This window comes from Canis lupus, chromosome 6 (assembly GCF_048164855.1).
Source record: "Canis lupus baileyi chromosome 6, mCanLup2.hap1, whole genome shotgun sequence".
NCBI lineage: Eukaryota > Metazoa > Chordata > Mammalia > Carnivora > Canidae > Canis > Canis lupus.
This window is the reverse complement of record NC_132843.1, coordinates 2120776-2139946: the sequence shown is the minus strand read 5'-3', so window position 1 is coordinate 2139946 and position 19171 is coordinate 2120776. Positions and strand designations below refer to the sequence as shown.

Here is a 19171-nt window from a genome sequence, read left to right as displayed (position 1 = left end):
CAGGCAGGTGGAGAAGCAGGCTCCATGCACCGGGAGCCCGACGTGGGATTCGATCCCGGGTCTCCAGGATGGCGCCCTGGGCCAAAGGGCAGGCGCTAAACCCCTGCGCCACCCAGGGATCCCTGAGCACGGCTTTTGAATCCATTCCTCTTCGATGAGATGCATAGGGTTTTCTCCTCATGCCCCGTGGAAGCCCACTTGTGTGGGTTTTGCCTGGGAATTAGAACATGGAGCACCTTCTTCTGCCATTACAAAGCCCTCCCCCAGGCAGGAGGGCAAATCCGAGGTGCCCCCTGACCCCTTCTCAGCCCACACAGGAGCCTCTGCTCAGCAGAGGCAGAGTGGAGGCGAAAAGTGTGGAGAATCAGCAGAGGTGGCTGCCCTGAGGGAGGCCCGCCTGCCTGCACCTGCAGGCCTGGGGTGCCCCGTGTTGCGCCTGTTGGGACAGAGGGACCTGCTTGAGTGGCCTCATGACTCTCTTGGGCACTTACACTGCAGCACTCCGGGAGCCTCCAGGTTAGGGCAGAGGCTCTATTGAGACGTCCCCATGGCCTCGGGGAGAAAAGCCAACAAGCATTCATTGCTTTGGGTGATGAGCTCACTTCTTTGGGCCCTTGGGGGGCCTTCAGGAAAGGCCGTGGGGCATAGGGTCTAGCACCTCTAGCACCCCATCAGCCCTGGCCATACCTGTCTCGTGCATCCTGCCCCCCAATGTTGGAAACTCGAACAAATGGTTAATCCCCTAGTGCATAGAGTTTCCACAAATTAAGAAGAAAAAGATCAATAACATAATAGGAAGACAGACAAAGAGTATGAACAATTTGCAGAAAAGTAACACAAATGGCTTTTAAACACTTTTTATTTATTTTTACAGCTTTTTAATGGCTTTTCATTCACTTTTTAAAAAATTCTCAACCTCTCTTGTAAAAAAAATGTATTTTGAAACTTCAATGAAATGCTATTTTCCACAGATCAGATTGGCAAAGATAGGAGGGTTGACAATCCACTATGTTGTGAGGGTGTAGACAACATGTACTCTCATACATTGCTGTTTAGAATATAATTTTTTCTAAATTCTACAAGTGCAATTTTTAATAGTTTTTTAAAATTTATTTATTCATGAGAGACACAGAGAGAGGGGCAGAGACACAGGCAGAGGGAGAAGCAGGCTCCATGTAGGGAGCCCAATGTGGGACTTGATCCTGGGTCTTGAGGATCACGCCCTGGGCTGAAGGCAGCGCTAAATCGCTGAGCCACCCGGGCTGCCCAACTCTATTTAAAAAAAAAAAAAAAAAAAAACCTTATATACACTGACGTGGAAGATTTTCCCAAAGTTTATCATTAAGATGAACAAAAAGCAAGATGCAGAAGATTGTATACAGTATACTATTCAGGGAGCAACTGTAATTCATAGAATTCTTCTAAAAGGTTATGATGCTGGTATCGGAACTGGAGAGAGAAGATGTATCGATGTGCCTGGTCTTCCATAACAAAGTACCACAAACTGGCAGGCTTGAACAGAAATTTATTTCCTTATAGTTCCTGAGACCAGAAGTCCAAGATCAAGTTGTCAGCAGGGTTGGTTTCTTCTGAGGCCTTTCTCCTTGACTTTGCAGATGTCTGCTCCTCTGTGTGTGGGGGGGGGATATTCTATTCTCTTCTTATAAGGACACTACTCATATTGGATTCGTAATCAGATTGGTCATCCATATAAACTCATTTTACTTTAATTACCTCTTTAACGGTCCTTTCCCCTAATAAATCACATTCGAAGGCCCCAGAGTTAGGACTTCAACATATAAATTCTGGGGGACACAGTTTATAGACCATAACAGAACTTCATTTTCTCATATAACCTTTTGATTCTTTTCAATTAATTACCATATGCATGTCTTACAAAATATTTTTAATAAAACACCCTTTTTTTTAAAAAAGATTTTATTTATTTATTCATGAAAGACAGAGAGAGAGGCAGAGACACAGGCAGAGGGAGAAGCAAGCTCCTCACAGGGACCCCAATGTGGGACTAGATCCCAGGATCCCAAGATCATGACACCCTGAGCCCAAGGCAGGCTCTCAACTGCTGAACCACCCAGGTGTCCCAAAAGACCCTCTTATTCTTACATTTCCCTCCAGCTACTGCCACTTTTCTCTGTTCTCTTTCACAGTATAACTTCTCTTCTGTTTATTGTGTCCTCTGGCTCCAATCTGGCTTTCCATCGCACTGTTCCATAGAGAGTTCTCTTGTGAAGACCACCACTGACCTCCCCTTTACAAAACTTAATGGTCACTTTCTTGTCTTCATCCTACTTAACACTTCAGCACTGAAAAAAGCTTCTCATGGCCTCTGTGATACCAAACTTCTCTGGTTTCCTCTTCCCTCATTACTCTCTCTGAGTCCTTCCTTGCTGGTCTGTTTCCTTTCTCTGACACCTGGTAGAGCATGTGTTCTCAACTGTAGACCCTATATTCTTCTCTACTCACACTCTTGCCCTAGGGCAGAGGCTCCTAAACTTTCTTGGTTCACAGCACCCTTGGCATCTCACTAACTTTTCAATATTTATAGGACAAAAGAAATACCCAACAGTTCCATTTCCTAAAAAGTTAGTTTCCAACAAGTTAAGAAATATTTATATCCTATTATAATATTGTGTATTATATTTGTTAACTTATAGATATTTATATCGCTAGTAGCCATTTGAAAAAATAATATGCATAAAACGAAAAAAAAAAGATTGTTATTTCTTAAACTTGCTTTATTCTTAAATAACAATTCATTTACTTCTTAAATAACACTGATGAGATACATGTATCTTCTGGGCATTGAGCAAGTTTGCAGACTTTGGGATCACATTGGATACCATCATCCTCATTTCCTGTTCCATGATGATTTTTACATGCTACTTTCTTTTCATCACGCTGTAACCATAGGAACCCTACTTTTGCAAAGATGTAATGGTATCAAAAGGAATGTAGCAAATAGCTAATGTTGAATTATGAACTAAGTCTACCAAGTCATTTGTAAGATGACAGATTCATATCAAGTATTGTTCTTTCCCTCAAAAATTTATGGGGGATCCCGGGGTGGCTCAGTAGTTTAGCGCCACCTTCCGCCCAGGGCATGATCCTGGAGTCCTGGGATCAAGTCCCACATCAGCCTCCCTGCATGGAGCCTGCTTCTCCCTCTGCCTGTGTCTCTACCTCTCTCTCTCTGTGTCTCTCATAAATAAATAAAATCTTTTAAAAAATTTTAAAATATCCCACATATAGTAGAGTCTATGAAATGTGTAAAGAAGAAATAATACCAACCATTCACACACTCTTTCATGAAACAGGAGGAAAGATTTCCTGACTCATTCTATAAAACCAATGTTACCCTAATACCAAAGCCAAAGACATCACAAAAACTACAGTATCCCTGTGACCAGAATATTCAGTAAGACTGGAAAAGGTGGAAGACTGGAAAAAAAGTATGCCATGGCCAAACAGGGTTTATCCCAGGAATGCAAGGTTAGTTAACAATTAAAAATCAGTTAACATAATATACCACATTGATAGAATAAAGGACAACAACCACATGATCAACTCAACAGATGCAGAAAAAACACATGACAAAATTCAACGCCCACTCATAAAAAAAAACTTCCACAGTCTGATAAAGGTCTATGAGAAAACTATTGCTAACATCACATTTACTGGTAAAAGGAGATTTTCTCCACAGGACTGGGAAAAAGAGAGTGATGCCCATTTTCATTACTTCTATTTATTATTGTGCAGGACATACTGGGCTCCTGTAAGAAGGCAAATAAAAAGGGGGACTAGGAAGGAAGGAACAAGAAAGGAAGGACTCCTCAGGAAGATGGCAAGGTGAAGGAAACAAGTTGAAAATGTAGAAATCAATTCTATTTCTACCTACTAGTGATGAAAAAATCCGAAAATGAAATTAAAAAATAATGTCACCTGGGACACCTGCGTAGCTCAATTGGTTAAGCATCTGACTATTGGTTTTGGTTCAGGTCATGATCTCAGGGTCAAGAGATGGAGCCCCCTCTCCCCACCACCCAAGCAGGCTCCATGCTCAGCAGGGACTCTACTCTCCCTCTGCCCATCTCTCCTCCCCCTCTTGCCTGCATGCTCTCTGCCTCAAATAAATACATAAATCTTAAAAAAATAATCTTGCTCAAAATACCATTAAAACACCAAAAACCTGAAGAACAAAATTTGGTCCCTGAAAACTACAAACCATTGGTAAGAGAAATAATAAAAGATTTAAACAGACTTTTTTTTTTTTATAAGACTTACTATTCTTCAAGTGGCAATTCTCTTCAAAATGACCTGTAGATTCAATGCAAACCCTATCAAAATCCCAGCAGCATTTTTGTAGAAATTAATAAGCTGGTCCTAAAATTTATATGGAAATATAGAGGACCCAGAAGAGCCAAAACAATTTCAAAAAAAGAACAAAGTTGGATGGGATCCCTGGGTGGCGCAGCGGTTTGGCGCCTGCCTTTGGCCCAGGGCGCAATCCTGGAGACCAGGGATTGAATCCCACCTCGGCCTCCCGGTGCATGGAGCCTGCTTCTCCCTCTGCCTGTGTCTCTGCCTCTCTCTCTCTCTCCCTCTCTCTCTCTCTGTGATTGTCATAAATAAAAAAAATTAAAAAAAAAAAGAACAAAGTTGGAAAACATACGCCAGCTGATTTCAAGTTTCACTGTAAAGTTACATGACAGTGAGATATAGTGATGCAAAGATAATCGAATAGATCAATAAGACAGAATTGAAAGTCCAGCAATAAATCCTCTCCTTTCTGGCCAAGTGACTTTTAATAAAAATGCCACAGCAATTGAATAAAGAAAAGACTGTGTTTTCAACAAATGGTGCCAGAAAAACTGGATATGCATATGCAAAAGGATCAAATATTTTACCCTTACGTCAAATAAAACGGAGTTGCAAAAATTAACTCAACCCAAATGTAAGAACTAAAACTTAGGGAGTAGTTTGATGTCGGGAGCTAGCTCAAGCTGGGAGATGCGGGTGCCTCAGCCGTGTGAGGGATGGGAATCCCCGAGGACAGGCCGCGGATCCCCCGGCTGCAGGGCAAGGGGAGTGGACTACATACAGCACAGGGGTAGGGACCGCGGCCTCCGGAAGCAGGACCAAGGAACCAACAAGGCCGGCCGCGCGGGGGCTCAGCGGCGGAGCGGCTGCCTCTGGCCAAGGGCGTGACCCCGGGGTCCCGGGATGGGGATCCAGTCCCGCGTTGGGCTCCCCGCGGGGAGCCTGCTTCTCCCTCTGCCTGTGTCTCTGCCTCTCTCTCTGTCTCGTGAATAAATACATAAAATCTTAAAAAAAAAAAAAAAAAAAAAAAAGGAACCAAGAATGCTTAGAACGTCGTGCAGAGTTCTTTCACTTAGAGTTTGAATTTGCCTGGATGGTGGCGCCTTGAAGTGGAAGACCCAAAGCCAAGCGCTTAAGTAACACCACCAAGGGCTGCGAGGGAATAACCGGATAGAAGACTTGAGCGAGTAGACTGGGGAGATAGTGCCAGGGTTTTTTTTCTGCACCAGAAGACCTAGAAATGTCATTCTTCAACCACTGAACTACCATTGACTTGGTGATCGTCCCCTTCTGAGACTTTCCTGAGGATCATGATCACATCCCATCCTTTGCATCTTCTTAGTTGTCCATTTGCCGACCACTCTTAGGGGTACATGATCACATAATCCAATCTAACAAATGCTGAGAAATAAACGCCTCGTCTATATCTCATACATAATACGTGGTCCTGTCCTAGAGCTGTAACCCTGTTTTTAATTGATTGGTATTTCAATTTTTTCTTTTTTTTTAATTTATGATAGTCACAGAGAGAGAGAGAGAGAGAGAGAGAGGCAGAGACGCAGGCAGAGGGAGAAGCAGGCTCCATGCACCGGGAGCCCGATGTGGGATTCGATCCCGGGTCTCCAGGATCGCGCCCTGGGCCAAAGGCAGGCGCCAAACCGCTGCGCCACCCAGGGATCCCCTTGATTGGTATTTCAAATCCATAATTGCGTTTCTGGATACGAAAAAAGGAGAATATTGAGATATTTTTTAAAAGATTTGACTTATTTATTCATGAGAGACATGAACACAAATTACTCATTTATTGACAGAGGGAGAAGCAGGCTCCACGCAGGGAGCCCGACGTGGGACTCGATCACGGGTCTCCAAGATCACACCCTGGGCCGAAGGCGGCGCTAACCGCCGAGCCACCCAGACTTCCACGTTTTTTTTTTTTTTTTTTCGTTTTTTTCTTTCTAAAGGAGTGATGCTCTTACAGACCCTCTAAAACGTATTCCACATTCCCTTTCTCGCAGCGCCCCGCCTCCCGTCAGATCACGTTCTTTCGGGAGGAAATCTCGCGAGAGGCCGAGTTCTCATGAATTCTCCCAGGAGCCACCGCTCTTCCTCTTCCCCCGAGCGGCCTGAGGTGAGTGTCGCGGGGCGGTGCGTGTCCGGCTGCTGAATCCCCCGCCATCGCCGCCGCCCTGACTCCGGCGGCCTCGATGTCCAGCCCCCGGGAGGAAGGCTCCTGCGGCTACTGATTCCCGGCCGAAGGGGATGTCCCTCTTGGCGGGGGGACGTGTCGGAGCCGAAGGCCGCGATGGGCGAGAAGGGGGGTGGCGGGGGTCCCGGCGGCCTGTGGTCAGGGCCGCTTCCGAGTACCGGGCCCAGAAGTAGCGGGAAGACGGCCGCATCCTCCCTGGGGGGCGCCCTGCCGCGCCGAGGCCCCCGCTTCGGAGGGGGTCGGGGGCGCCGCTGAGGTCCCTGTCCCCACGCTGTCAGCCCCGCCGCAGTCCGGGGGACGCCAGGAGGAAGGCCCGGCCGCGATGATGGCATTTCTTAGGACACCTTTGGATTAACCGTGAGAACAGCTATCAGCTGAGCGGCCGTCGCTCGTAGTCGATGTAAACTGCATCGGCGACCGTGAGCTCAGGGTTGACGGCATCCCTTCCTGCTCCCTCCCCAGGTGACCTCCGGAGATGGTTCGCTACTCGCTGGACCCAGAAAACCCTACAAAATGTAAGTGAGCCACGAGTTCCTTATTTGGGGGGGGAGGTGGGTGAGAGGAACAGCGAGGCACCCCAAATTAACCAAGACTTACTGGTTTTTTGTTTTTTTGTTTTTTTAGCATGCAAGTCGAGAGGTTCAAATCTTCGTGTTCACTTTAAGGTATGGGAATCTTTAATGTTTTAAGAGTCGTGCACGTGTTCCTGCAAGGATTTGCTGCTGCTTTGAAAAGGTGGCTGCGGTGATGCGTCTCTTAGGACACCTTTGGATTTTACTATGAAAATGAAACTGTTCTGAGCGGTCACCTTTGGGATAGTGATTAAAATCATGAGCCCTGTAACAAGCACGTTAATTTTTTTTTTTTTAATTTTTATTTATTTATGATAGTCACAGAGAGAGAGAGAGAGGCAGAGACACAGGCAGAGGAAGAAGCAGGCTCCATGCACCGGGAGCCCGATGTGGGATTCGATCCTGGGTCTCCAGGATCGCGCCCTGGGCCAAAGGCAGGCGCCAAACCGCTGCGCCACCCAGGGATCCCAACAAGCACGTTAATTAAGGATTATGGAATTGGGTAAAACTGCAAGAGAACTGCCTGAGAAACGAGCACAGAGATAAAGACAGAGGGACACAGAATTACAAGATCCTGGGATTAAAACTATACAGTCAGGAACACCTGGGTGGCTCGGTGGTTGGACGTCTGCCTTCCGCACAGGGCATGACCCCCCCCAGGGTCTTAGGATGAATTCCACATTGGGATCCCCGCAGGGAACCTGCTTCTCCCTCTGCCTGTGTCTCTCATGAATAAATAAAATCCTTTTTAAAAAAATCATAATACAGTTAATAGAGGTTTGGGATTTATTTTTCCCTAACTTCAATCCTCTATGGCTTTTAATCAGATTTTCTTTTTCTCTCATTTTACCTCACCCTTCAAGAATGGGAAACCTTTATGTGTTGACATTTGGAGAAGCAGAGAATTGAATGCTTGCCTGAAGAATTGTTAATCCCTGAGCATGGTTAACTCGCAATTTTTATTCTTTATGCTTAGAACACACGTGAAACTGCCCAGGCCATCAAGGGTATGCATATTCGAAAAGCCACCAAGTATCTGAAAGATGTCACTTTGCAGAAGCAGTGTGTCCCATTCCGTCGCTACAATGGTGGAGTTGGTAGGTGTGCGCAGGTGAGAGTTCATAGTTGCTATCTGAAGTCTTTAGGTGGGGTAAGAACCCACCTTTAATCAGGTGCTTTCTGGTTGCTGTGATGACCATCTTAGGACACCTTTGGATTAACCATGAAAAGAAACTGTGTTCTGAGCAACCTTGATAGTCTTGCTGTAACACTGATTTAAATTGGGGAAAATAACTGATTGCCTCTCTTGAATTTCTTTCAGGCCAAACAGTGGGGCTGGACACAGGGTCGGTGGCCCAAGAAGAGTGCTGAGTTTTTACTGCACATGCTTAAAAATGCGGAGAGTAATGCTGAACTTAAGGTACCCAAACCATTAACATCTTGATATGTCACAGTTTGGATGATTGTTCAATTGTTGTTGATGTTATACAGATTTATGTCTTTTTCTTTCTCCGTAATTAAGTCCCCCCCCCTTTTTTTTAATATGAATCTCTACCTCCAATTTCCAGAAGACCAAAATTTTGCCTGTGAAGGTCTTCAAAAGCATGGTCTTTTTCCCTTATAACCCCGGTGCAAGCAAAAGAAACATTTTTACTCAAGGGTCTATGACTTTTCTGGTACCATAGACCCTTTTGGTTGTATGACTTGTGAACTTCACAAAATACTTGTCAATACAAATAGAAATCATAGGATTACAAAGAACAAGTAAAGGTAACAGTGATTGCCTTAGTGGTTAATGTGGTTTGTTGCCGATGTTCATAACGCAAAGGCATTAAATTTCAGATTTTAAAACAATGAATGCAGTCAACAAAGTGGGGTTTATCTATCTTGTGTATTATCCATTACCCTTTGCATTTGGGAATCTAGACCAGAGCTGGAGTTAAAATAGGTCTGGCTGTAACCCTTCTAGCTGTTAAGGTGTGCTGCCAAAATCCTGTTTTTCATCAAGGCTTAGAAATTGACACTATCACATCCACTCCCCTTAATGACTGTTAGTCCACTTACAAACTGCCTACAGCATTGGGTTTTGATGGTTCCTTAGATTTAAGAAAGGATGCTTAGAATAAAGGTGGAAGCAAATGACTAAACGGATAGGCTATTTTTAAAGTCTTAGGGATTGCCTTGTAAAGGTGGGGACTAGACTTTGCAGTGATTGGGTTTGTGGAGTTGAGATAAAGATGCTGATTTGATTTCATTCTCCCTCTTCCCAGGGTTTAGATGTAGATTCTCTGGTCATTGAGCACATCCAGGTGAATAAAGCCCCCAAGATGCGACGTAGAACCTACAGGGCTCATGGCCGGATTAATCCATACATGAGCTCTCCCTGCCACATTGAGATGATTCTTACTGAAAAAGAGCAGATTGTTCCTAAACCAGAAGAGGAGGTTGCACAGAAGAAAAAGGTAGATTACTTAGTTGTTGGTCAGTTTTATTTGTGTATGATATTGGCTTTTTTGTATTTTCATTATATCAGAACTATATAATTATTATCTGCTGATGGCCCTACCCACATGTCCATAGCCACTCGAAATGCAACATGTGTGAAAAATGGGCCCTTCCCTTCTTCCCCCCTCCAAATTAATAGCTTGTTTTCAGTAGATGATCTTACTCAGCTCTTCAAGCTGGGAATCTGGGAGTAAGTCTAGACCCCCTCCCTTCATGCCTAATGAACTTCTCTTGATTTTATTGCTTAAATATATCTCCCCACCCCCCTATATAAAGGTTTAAGAGAGTGAGATGAGCAGAGGGAGAAAATCTCAAGCTGACTCTGCACTGAGCTCAGCCCTCCTCCAGGTTCAATCCTCCTGACCCTGAGTTCATGACATGAGCTGAAACCGAGAGTCAGACACTTGAAGTTTGCCATTCTTTTTTCTGAGCTACAACTTACTGTGCTGAGATCTGGGAGTTTAGGGCCCCTGATTGGCTCCATGTGTTAAGCTTTTGCTTTGGCTTAGGTCATGATTCCAGGGTTTTGGGATCAAGTCCCACATCAGGCTCTATTCAGTGGGAAGTCTTTCCCTCTACCCTGCTTGTGCATTCTTAAACTTTTTTTTTTTTTTTTTTTTTTTTTAAGATATGGTGCTAGTTTCTCTAGGAAACTTACTAACAGCTGACCTTTTATTCCCTCCTCCACCCCCAGATATCCCAGAAGAAACTGAAGAAACAAAAACTTATGGCCCGGGAGTAAATTCTGCATAGAATAAATGCAAATAAAAATAAAAACAGTGTTGGTTGTCTTTTATTATTAAACATACTTTGGGGTACGTGGGTGGCTCCGTGGCTCAGCATCTATCTGCCTTTGGCTCAGGGTGTGATCCTGGGAGTCTTGGGATCGAGTCCTGCATCAGGCTTCTCACAGGGAGCCTGCTTTTCACTCTCTACCTGTGTCTTTCTCTGTGTCTCGTGGATCAAATGAGTTCTTATGAATAAAATAGTCCCGTGGGATCCCTGGGTGGCGCAGCGGTTTGGCGCCTGCCTTTGGCCCAGGGCGCGATCCTAGAGACCCGGGATCGAATCCCACATCAGGCTCCCGGTGCATGGAGCCTGCTTCTCCCTCTGCCTGTGTTTTTTTTTTTTTTTGCATCAAATGGAATTTGAGCATGGGGATATTTCTTAATTTTTTTCCAACCACGTTGAGATTTAACATTGATGTACCCAACTACAATTAAATCAATAGCTTCTATTTGATTATGCATGTCGCCTGGTAAATTTTTGTACATTTTCGTTATCCCAGAGGAACCCTGGCAGTAGTTTGGGGTCACTCCTTACCAAACCCTATACAGCCCCGAGCAACCCTTAGGGAGGTTCACCTAGATTTGCCTTTACTGGCGATTACATGCAAACCAGGTCACAATGTGTGGCCCTGTGGCCCTGTCTTTTTAACTTTGCGCGGTATCTTGAGGGCAGATCGGTCCTGCGTGTTCCCATTTCTCTTGGGTCCATACTAAGCAGAACTGAGTAAAGCCGCCGCCGCCGCCAAACCCAGCAGTGCGCTCAGCCGCCCGGGGTGGACGAGCGCTTAGGACGATTCCCTGCCCTCGAACTTCCAACCAGCAGAGTGAGCAGCTGAGCACAGCGGCCCCTACGGCGGCGGCCCCTACGGCGGCGGGCCCCCTGCACCGGCGCTGTCCGTCCCTCCTCGTCCCGGGTTCGTGGTCCGCGCAGGACAGCCAAGCTCTGCCTCGCCGGCCGCGGGCTCTGAGCTCACGGCGGCCGCGCCGGAAGCCAGCCCGCGCCTCCGCCTGGGCGTCAGCGTTACGTCCCGCGCGCCCCCGGTGACGCAAGCGCGCCTTTGTCAGCATCTCTTGCGGTGCCCATTGGCTTGGCGGCAGCACGTCCCTCCTCCGAAAGCGCAGACGCTGCCGCTTGGACCCGGTGGTCGCGGGTGAGTGGGGCCTGGCGGGCGCTGGCTGGCGGCCGGGGGCTCGGGCGGCGGCGGGCGGCGGGCGGGGGCCCGGCCTCCGCGGGGCCGCTTCGCAGGTTCCGGCCGGGCGGCGGCGAGCGAGCCGAGCCGAGCCCCTCGCGGTGGGCCTGCCCCCGCGGCCCGCCTGCGCCCCCGGCTCCCTGCGCCCGCCTCTCCCTTTGTGCTGCTTCTCCGCGGCCTGTGCCGTCGGCTCCCCGTCGCTGTCGCTGCCGCTGTCGCTGCCGCCGCCCGCCCCGCCCCGCCTCCCTGTGCGTCCGGTCGCGGACCCCGGCGCGGCCTGCCCGGCGAAGTGAGGTCCCGAGCCGGCTCCCCGGAGGGACCTGCCTGGTTTCTAAGACGGCCTCAGCCTCTCGCTGTGGCCGCCCTGTATTCGCCGAGATCTTGGACTGAGCCGAATGAAAGAAAATTCCTCTCCTCCCGCCTTTACATCCATGGTTGCTCGCTTGGTCGTACTATCTATCTGAGAATCAGCTTGGCGAGAGCAAAGGAGTAATCATCCTCTCAGGCTCTCACAGCCACCTTCTAGCCCTTTCCACAGTTTGCACGGGTATGAGGTAGGCTCTCACCCCGAAGAGTCGCACAAGGACCGAGGAGGAGACGGAGCACAGCGGCTTCGCTGTGAAGAGAGCCAACACGTCCTAGAGAAGCCCTGCTTATGACATAAGTGATTGGTAGCACTTTTCCCCAGAGTTCATTTGAAACACAGTAACTAGTCGTAGGTGAACATGAACCTGTGATGGGCTGCCAGCTGTTAACGACCTAGTCCTGGGAACACCATCAGTTGGTTTCCAAGACGGGTCGGGGGCGAATAACGTAATCATTGTATTGTTGTTGGGGGAAAAGCCAGGAGCATTGAGCTAGGAACCCAGAATTGGGCACTCTGGTCTTAGCCGCCTCTAACTACTGCTGAGCTCACAGGTGGCACCTTAGGATCCGTTGTTGTTGCCGTGGTAACCCTTGCATGGAACTTCAGACATGCACGTGCTTTTCTGAGCTTGCATTTGTTATTAACATCTAATCCGCATCTACGACCCTATGAGACAGGCTGTTGTCTTCATTTTCCTCAGGAGGGCATCAAGGCACAGACTCCTTAAATGACTTCCTGAGAACACCATCTCCAGGTGGTAAAAGCAGGTCTCAAAATCGGCAGCTGCCAGCCAGTCTGCTCTGATTCTAAGACTCTGGTGCCTGTAAGCGCCGCAGACCTAAACCAGACCACCTCTTGAGTCTCTTCAGATCAAATTATAAATGTCTGTGGTCAGAAATAATGATTCCTTGAAAATTGCTGAAAAAGACTCACTACTCAGTTTGATTTATTTTAATCAGAAAATATGTCCTTTAAAATTTTGGAACAAAATATGTTGGTAAATTCTTAAATTGTTACTTTAGTTTGACCTGGGGACAATTTTTAAAGAATCCGGTTATGAATCCTTTATAAAATAGTTGATCGGTCCGTAATGTACATTCGTATGCTTGCTTGTCTATAGCCCTTGTGATTCATTTCAAACCTACATTCAGAACGGATTACCGTAACGCTGCTCACCTGTATTGTGAATAACTTATTTTTTAAAAGATTTTATTATTTATTTGACAGAGGGAGAGGGAGAGAGCACACAAGCAGGCAGAGGGAAAGGGAGAAGCAAGCTGCCTGCCGAGCAGGGAGCTGGACATGGGGCTTCAGTCGCAGAACCCTGGGATCATGACCTGAGCCCAAGGCAGACAACTGACTGAGCCACCCAGGCGCCCCTGTGAATAATTTTAAGTTGCCTTAATGTAGTCAGTGCTAATTCCTTTGCCAGCAAGTACTACTTAATTTATAATATTTTGAAAATAAGAAATTTTAACATCTTGAATTACTAGCTTCAGACACTATTCTGAAACATCTTAGTTTTTCAGGTCTACTCTAAGGGATTAAAAATTCTTGTAAATTTAAGAGGTCTTTGGTTCAATAGTAGGGAAGTAGTATTGGTTCTTTTTCAAGAAATTGCTGACTTGGGGAAATTCCAAGATAATTCAAAATCATCAAGGAAGAGGTGTTGACTTTAGCATGCATGTACGTGCATGGGGGAGGGCCAGAGAGAATCTCAAGCAGAGTCCCCGCTGACCACTGACCGCCCCCCCCCCCACACACACACACAACTCGGAGCGTGATCCCAGGAGCTTGATCCCACAAGCTGAAACCAAGAGTCGGACTCCACTGACTGAGCTCCCCAAAGGGTGTTAATTTCTTGAAGTGGACAATGGTACTTATAACAGTAATACCAAGTAAAATGTTTTTATTACTCAGTTTACCTTAACTGCTATTTTTTGAAAAGATTTTGACAGAGCACAAGCAGGGGGAGCTGCAGGCAGAGGGAGAGGGAGAAGCAGGCTCCCCACTGAGCATAGAGCCTGGCGTGGGGCTCCATCCCAGGACCCTGAGATCATGACCTGAGCCAAAGGCAGACATTTGACCCACTGAGCCCCCCAGATGCCCCCCCTTCTTGATTGCTATTAAAAAGGAGAAAAGTATATCAAAGGATTTTGGGGGGAAAGTCCAGCTGGTTTGTAGCCTGTAGGTCTTCCAAAGTGATACCTTAGTGAATTCCTTATTACAAGATGGACCCTTAGCCTTGGAGGTTTAGCCAATCAATACTGTCAGTCTCTGAAGATGAGTGGGCTGGAGGTTTTGAGGATTACATGAATTGATAATGCAAAGGGCCTAACTGCCTAGTACCCAGCAAAAGCTAGGGTCTTTTCCTTTATCCTTAAATTTATGGTTGGGAAGCAGTGATTGGAGGGGTTTGGAGGCAGGTACCTCACTTACTTTCATGTCTACCATGTCTTATTCCTTTACAGAAAGCAGCACTTTAATAGACTCGTGCTTTCAGCTAATGAATGATTTAGGTTTTTCCTTTAATGCAGAAGTAGTCCTTTCAAATATCTTAATCTAGATAAATTCCTTCAGTCATTAATCCATGATGAACTCATTTGTTTTTTCACGCATGTCTGCAGTTCAGGAACTCCAGCCTGGGAGGATGGTGTGCATTCCTTGCATCGTCATTCCAATTCTGCTCTGGGTCTACAAAAAATTCCTGGAGCCATACATATACCCTCTGATTTCCCCCTTTGTTAGCCGTATGTGGCCTAGAAAAGCTCTTCGAGAAACAAATGATAAAAACAAAGGCAAAGTAGACTGTAAGGTAAGAACATTAAAGTACCTTGAATAAGGGTAGGTTAGGAGGGTGGTACTTACAGTCAGGGTGAAATACTTGGGGCTCTATCCCACGGTCCCGAGACCATGGCCCAAATTGAAATCAAGAGTTGGACTGAGCTACCCAGGCACTAAGGCTTAATTTCTTTTTTTAAAATAAGGGGATGAGGATGTTTTCTAAGTAATTAACATTTGGTTTAAACTAAGGTTTTAAACTAGACTTCTGATTAGTGTGTTTGTTCCTTGTCTTACAGTCAAGATAATAACCAGTGTCTCTTGGCTGGTAAGAATAATAGTAAATAGCTAATGGATAAGAAGAGATGATACTAAAACATGCCTGTTTCACTGATACCTTTGGTAAGAGAGTTAGTCGGAAGGATCATAGAGATTTACAAAAAAAAAACAAAAAACGAAATGGAGTTATTTTTTTAAATGAATATTTGGACAGCTCTGTTTTTAGCATTGGTTCTTATTAAGTTCAACTTCACCTGTGTTCTGTATTAATTTAGCCACTGTGTTCATTTCTAGAAGCAGAGTTCTTTCTGAAATTTGTTGTCTGTTTTTTAAAGAGATTTCTTATAATGAGTTGTAATAATATCTAAAAATAGGTTTTTTTAATTTTAGGGTACAGACATAAACGGATTACCAACGAAAGGATCAACGGAAATCTCCGATAAAAAGAAAGACTAAAGTGATTGTTCCAAAGGATTTCATTGTTTTAAAAATGGACCTGATAATATGAAGCACCTTGCTTGTAATTGTCTCTTACCTTTTTTCTCTGAGACCAGAAATCGAGATAGCTTAGATACTTACCTGATATTAATCAGGAAATACATAATTATATTTAAAATGTGTTGTTCTATTTAATGATCTCATTCTGAGTTCCTGTTTCATTAAAGTAGCTTTCATTTCTGTTACTGCAGTTATGAATAAATAGAAGGTTTATGCCAGTAGACACTGCTACTAAATCCGTACTAGAAGGTCCTTGGGCCTCTAGCTCTTGTTCAGGCTCCGTGAATTTGAGCAGAGTGTGATGTTACTGTGAAACTGTGGAATGAGACCACACTGTGAAAGGAAAGGGAGTTTGGGGAGATGATGAGGACTCGAAATATGAAGATATAATTCCTGTCCAACACAACGGAGCAGCCTGCTTAGGCGCGTAGTAATTACTCTTACTGCTCTGAGGAGGGTAGACATGACAGGGAGATCAGGGAAACACCTTTGAATTTTTTACAGAATATACCTAATGTATATTATAAAATCCTAATCTTTGTTGCATTCCTTCTGTTCTTACAAATTAAATTAAATATTCAGTTTACTTGTTCTTTTTTCTTTCACAGTTTAAATATTTTAAATGGATAGTTTTTGCCACATCAGAAAGCAGAATTACAGTGTAATAACATCTGGATAGTTGTGAAGCAACAATCTTTTTTTTCTTTTTTTAAAGAATAGATTGGGGCAGCCGGAGTGGCTCAGCGGTTTAGCGCCGCCTTCAGCCCAGGGCGTGATCCTAGAGTCCCAGGATTGAGTCCCACATTGGGCTCCCTGCGTGGAGCCTGCTTCTCCCTCTGCCTGTGTCTCTACCTCTCTGTCTCATGAATAAATAGATAAAATCTTTAAAAAATAAAAATAAAGAGCAGATCGTATCCAGTGTTGTTACATAACAAGACACTCCAGAATTATTGGTTTCTAACACGGGACTGGGGAGTTCTTTGCTACTTTGGGTCTTGACATGGTCTTTCATTCCTGGGCCTCTTACATTAGTGGAGGGATATATAAATATTCAAAGATGCTGAGCCTTATCTTTACATGGAATAAGGAATGTATTTATTCCTTATGGGGTTAGAAGGGACTCCTGCCCTTGAAGTCCTCGGTTCTAACTGAGGCTCTGGTAAGCTTTATGTATGGTCAAATCATTCATTCACCCTGGATTTCATTTACAAATCAGTAGCTTTTGGGGGATCCCTGGGTGGCTCAGCGGTTTAGTGCCTGCCTTCAGATGGGCGTGATCCTGGAGTCCCGGGATTGAGTCCCGCATCAGGCTCCCTGCATGGGGGCTGCTTCTCCCTATGCCTGTGTCTCTGCCTCTCTCTGTGTGTCTGTTGTGAATAAATAAAATCTTTAAAAAAAAAAACAAAAACAAATCAGTAGCTTTCAGTTTTTCTGCTCCAATCCACCCGAAGAATAAGGTAAATCCCCTTTAGCGACTATACCTAGTTGATGGGGTGGTGGGTTTTTTTTTTTTTTGCACAGGACAGCCCCTGATTAGGTTTTGTTTGTTTGTTTTTTTAAGGTATAAAAGCTATATTATAAAAATTGCAGATGTTGAGGCACTTGGCTGGCTCAGTGGAGCTTGCAATTCTCGATCTCCAGGTTGTGGGTTCAAGCCCCACGTTGGGTGTAGAGATTAAATTCTTTTTTTAAAAAAAGCTGTTTGGTAAAAATGCAAGAGCAAGTTAAATGAACAGTTGATGTTCTACCCTTATTCCAGCTCCACAGGTGTAACCACTGTTGGTTTTTGTGTAGCTTTTTAAAAAATTTTTTTTAAAGATTCTATTTATTTATTCATGAGAGAGAGGCAGAGGGAGAAGCAGGCTGCATACAGGGAGCCCGACGTGGGACTTGATCCTGGGACTCCAGGATCATGTCCTGGACCGAAGGTGGCGCTAAACTGCTGAGCCACTGGGTCTGCCCCAGCTTTTCTTTTTAGTAGGCTCCACACTGGGTGTGAGTTTGCAACCCTGAGGTTTAAGACCTGAGCTGAAATCAAGAATCTGACACTTGACCGACTGAGCCCCCCAGGCACCCCTCTAGCAACTTTCTTGTTTTTATTAAATACATTTTTCTTTTTTTTTTTTTTTTAAGATTTTATTTATTCATGAGAGAGGCAGAGACAGGCAGAGGGAGAAGCAGGCTCCGTGCAGGGAGCCTGATGTCGGACTTGATCCCAAGACCCCAGGATCACAACCTGAGCCAAAGACAGCTGGACCACCCAGGTGCCTCTAAATACATCATTTAAAGAAAATCATAATATTGCAAGGATTATAATGTCCCTACTCCCTTAGTCTCCAAAGGCATCACTCATTTGGCTGGTGCTGTATCTTGTTCTATCTCTGTATTTCTAAATAGTACAGATACACTGCTGTTTTTGGAGTTGTCAGCTCTTACTTGCTGTCATGTTCAGATGTAGCTGTCCTACACTGTTTAAGTCCCTCTACCACACATCCTCCCAATAGGTTTTTGTACTGTTGGGTTGTCCTTAGTATCTCGTTCCGAGTGCACCAGGTGCCTTCCATTTGCCCCTCCAGATCTATTGCCTCTATCCTTCCTTGCTGCCCGAGAAACCTCCAGGAACTACACCCACAGACCTCCTCTGGCCTCTAGGTTCTGTTGGGTTTAGCCCGCGGGAATCTGTAGCAGGGGGAAGGGAAGGAAGGTGGGAGGTCAGGGTATATACTTCCCTTCGCCACGTCCCCTCAGGGCATCCTCAGTTCAATCAAGATCCTCAGCCAGACGTCCCTGCACCTCAGGTTGGCCACCTGCACATGACCCTTCAGTTTCCCCTGACCTCCCTTTCACCTTGTCCGTTGGACCGATCAGGGTGACAGCCTCTCTTGCTGTGGGCTCTACTTACCGCATCATCTCAAGGGTGCCATCCGCTTGCCAGGACACGGACAGCGTGGCCGGCCTGCAAGAGCTCCTTGTGGTGCAGCACGTGCGCACCTGGTCCCTGCCTTGTCTCCAGCTTCCGCGGTCCCTGCTCCGTGTCAACCTGGGCAAGAAACTGTAGGGAACCTGCAGGACCAGTGTGTGGTAGAGTAGTCACAAAATACACTACACACGGGGGGCCTGGGGGGCTCTGGGTGAAGCATCTGCCTTGGGCTCTGGTCAGGTCCCAGGGTCCTGGTATCCAGCCCCATGTTGGGTTCCCTGTTCGGCGGGGTGCCTGCTTCTCCCCCTCCCTCTGCTACTCGGGTACATCTAATCCAACATTCTCATGTCTGCTACGGTTAAGGCAGGTAGCGGAGATGCTGGCACAGGGCAAGAGTGGGGCATCCTGCAGGATTGCTATGTACAGATTGCAGAGGGCGCTGTTCACATGGACAGCAAGATCAGTGACGCCGCCCCTCCTCTGTATTGCACACCCACAGCCGTGGACAGAAGCCCTGCCCCTGACTTGGAATTCAGCAGGGGAGGCTTCATACTTCCGTGGCACGTTCCTACTGCGGCATAACAAATCACCACAAATTGAGTGGCTTCAAACAGCACAGATTCATCACCTCACGGTTTCTGCAGGGCCAGAAATAGATGTGGATATGGCTGGATTCTCTGCTCAGGGTTTCACCAGGCTCAAAACAGGATGTTAGCCATGTCTGCAG

General features: G+C 45.9%; 2 protein-coding genes and 3 non-coding genes across 12 annotated transcripts; all 5 read left to right on the top strand.

Annotated features, from left to right (window-relative positions):
- Positions 1-6384: 6384 nt before the first annotated feature.
- Positions 6385-10403, top strand: RPL17 (ribosomal protein L17). Of its 3 annotated transcripts, XM_072828557.1 has the most exons (7): positions 6385-6466; positions 7007-7059; positions 7169-7209; positions 8093-8227; positions 8438-8536; positions 9387-9578; positions 10316-10403. In XM_072828557.1, exons 2-7 carry the CDS (start codon positions 7020-7022, stop codon positions 10361-10363), a joined length of 555 nt encoding a protein of 184 aa, XP_072684658.1. In that variant the 5' UTR covers positions 6385-6466; positions 7007-7019; the 3' UTR covers positions 10364-10403. The 3 variants fall into 3 exon arrangements, with proteins under 3 accessions (XP_072684658.1, XP_072684657.1, XP_072684656.1); XM_072828556.1 differs by lacking the exon at positions 6385-6466 and having other exon boundaries at positions 6475-7059; XM_072828555.1 differs by lacking the exon at positions 6385-6466 and having other exon boundaries at positions 6486-7059; positions 7136-7209.
- Positions 6862-6927, top strand: LOC140636114 (small nucleolar RNA SNORD58). Its single transcript, XR_012033434.1, has one exon. It is a non-coding gene; the product is annotated as a small nucleolar RNA SNORD58 (small nucleolar RNA).
- Positions 7284-7349, top strand: LOC140636113 (small nucleolar RNA SNORD58). Its single transcript, XR_012033433.1, has one exon. It is a non-coding gene; the product is annotated as a small nucleolar RNA SNORD58 (small nucleolar RNA).
- On the top strand, positions 8300-8365 carry LOC140636112 (small nucleolar RNA SNORD58). The gene has a single exon (XR_012033432.1). It is a non-coding gene; the product is annotated as a small nucleolar RNA SNORD58 (small nucleolar RNA).
- Positions 10404-11403: 1000 nt separating the features above from the next.
- Positions 11404-16438, top strand: C6H18orf32 (chromosome 6 C18orf32 homolog). Of its 6 annotated transcripts, XM_072828564.1 has the most exons (4): positions 11404-11560; positions 14594-14781; positions 15417-15483; positions 16240-16438. In XM_072828564.1, exons 2-3 carry the CDS (start codon positions 14617-14619, stop codon positions 15480-15482), a joined length of 231 nt encoding a protein of 76 aa, XP_072684665.1. In that variant the 5' UTR covers positions 11404-11560; positions 14594-14616; the 3' UTR covers position 15483; positions 16240-16438. The 6 variants fall into 6 exon arrangements, with proteins under 6 accessions (XP_072684665.1, XP_072684659.1, XP_072684661.1 ...); XM_072828558.1 differs by lacking the exon at positions 16240-16438 and having other exon boundaries at positions 15417-16110; XM_072828560.1 differs by lacking the exons at positions 11404-11560; positions 16240-16438 and adding an exon at positions 11835-12153 and having other exon boundaries at positions 15417-16110.
- The last annotated feature ends 2733 nt before the right edge of the window (positions 16439-19171 follow it).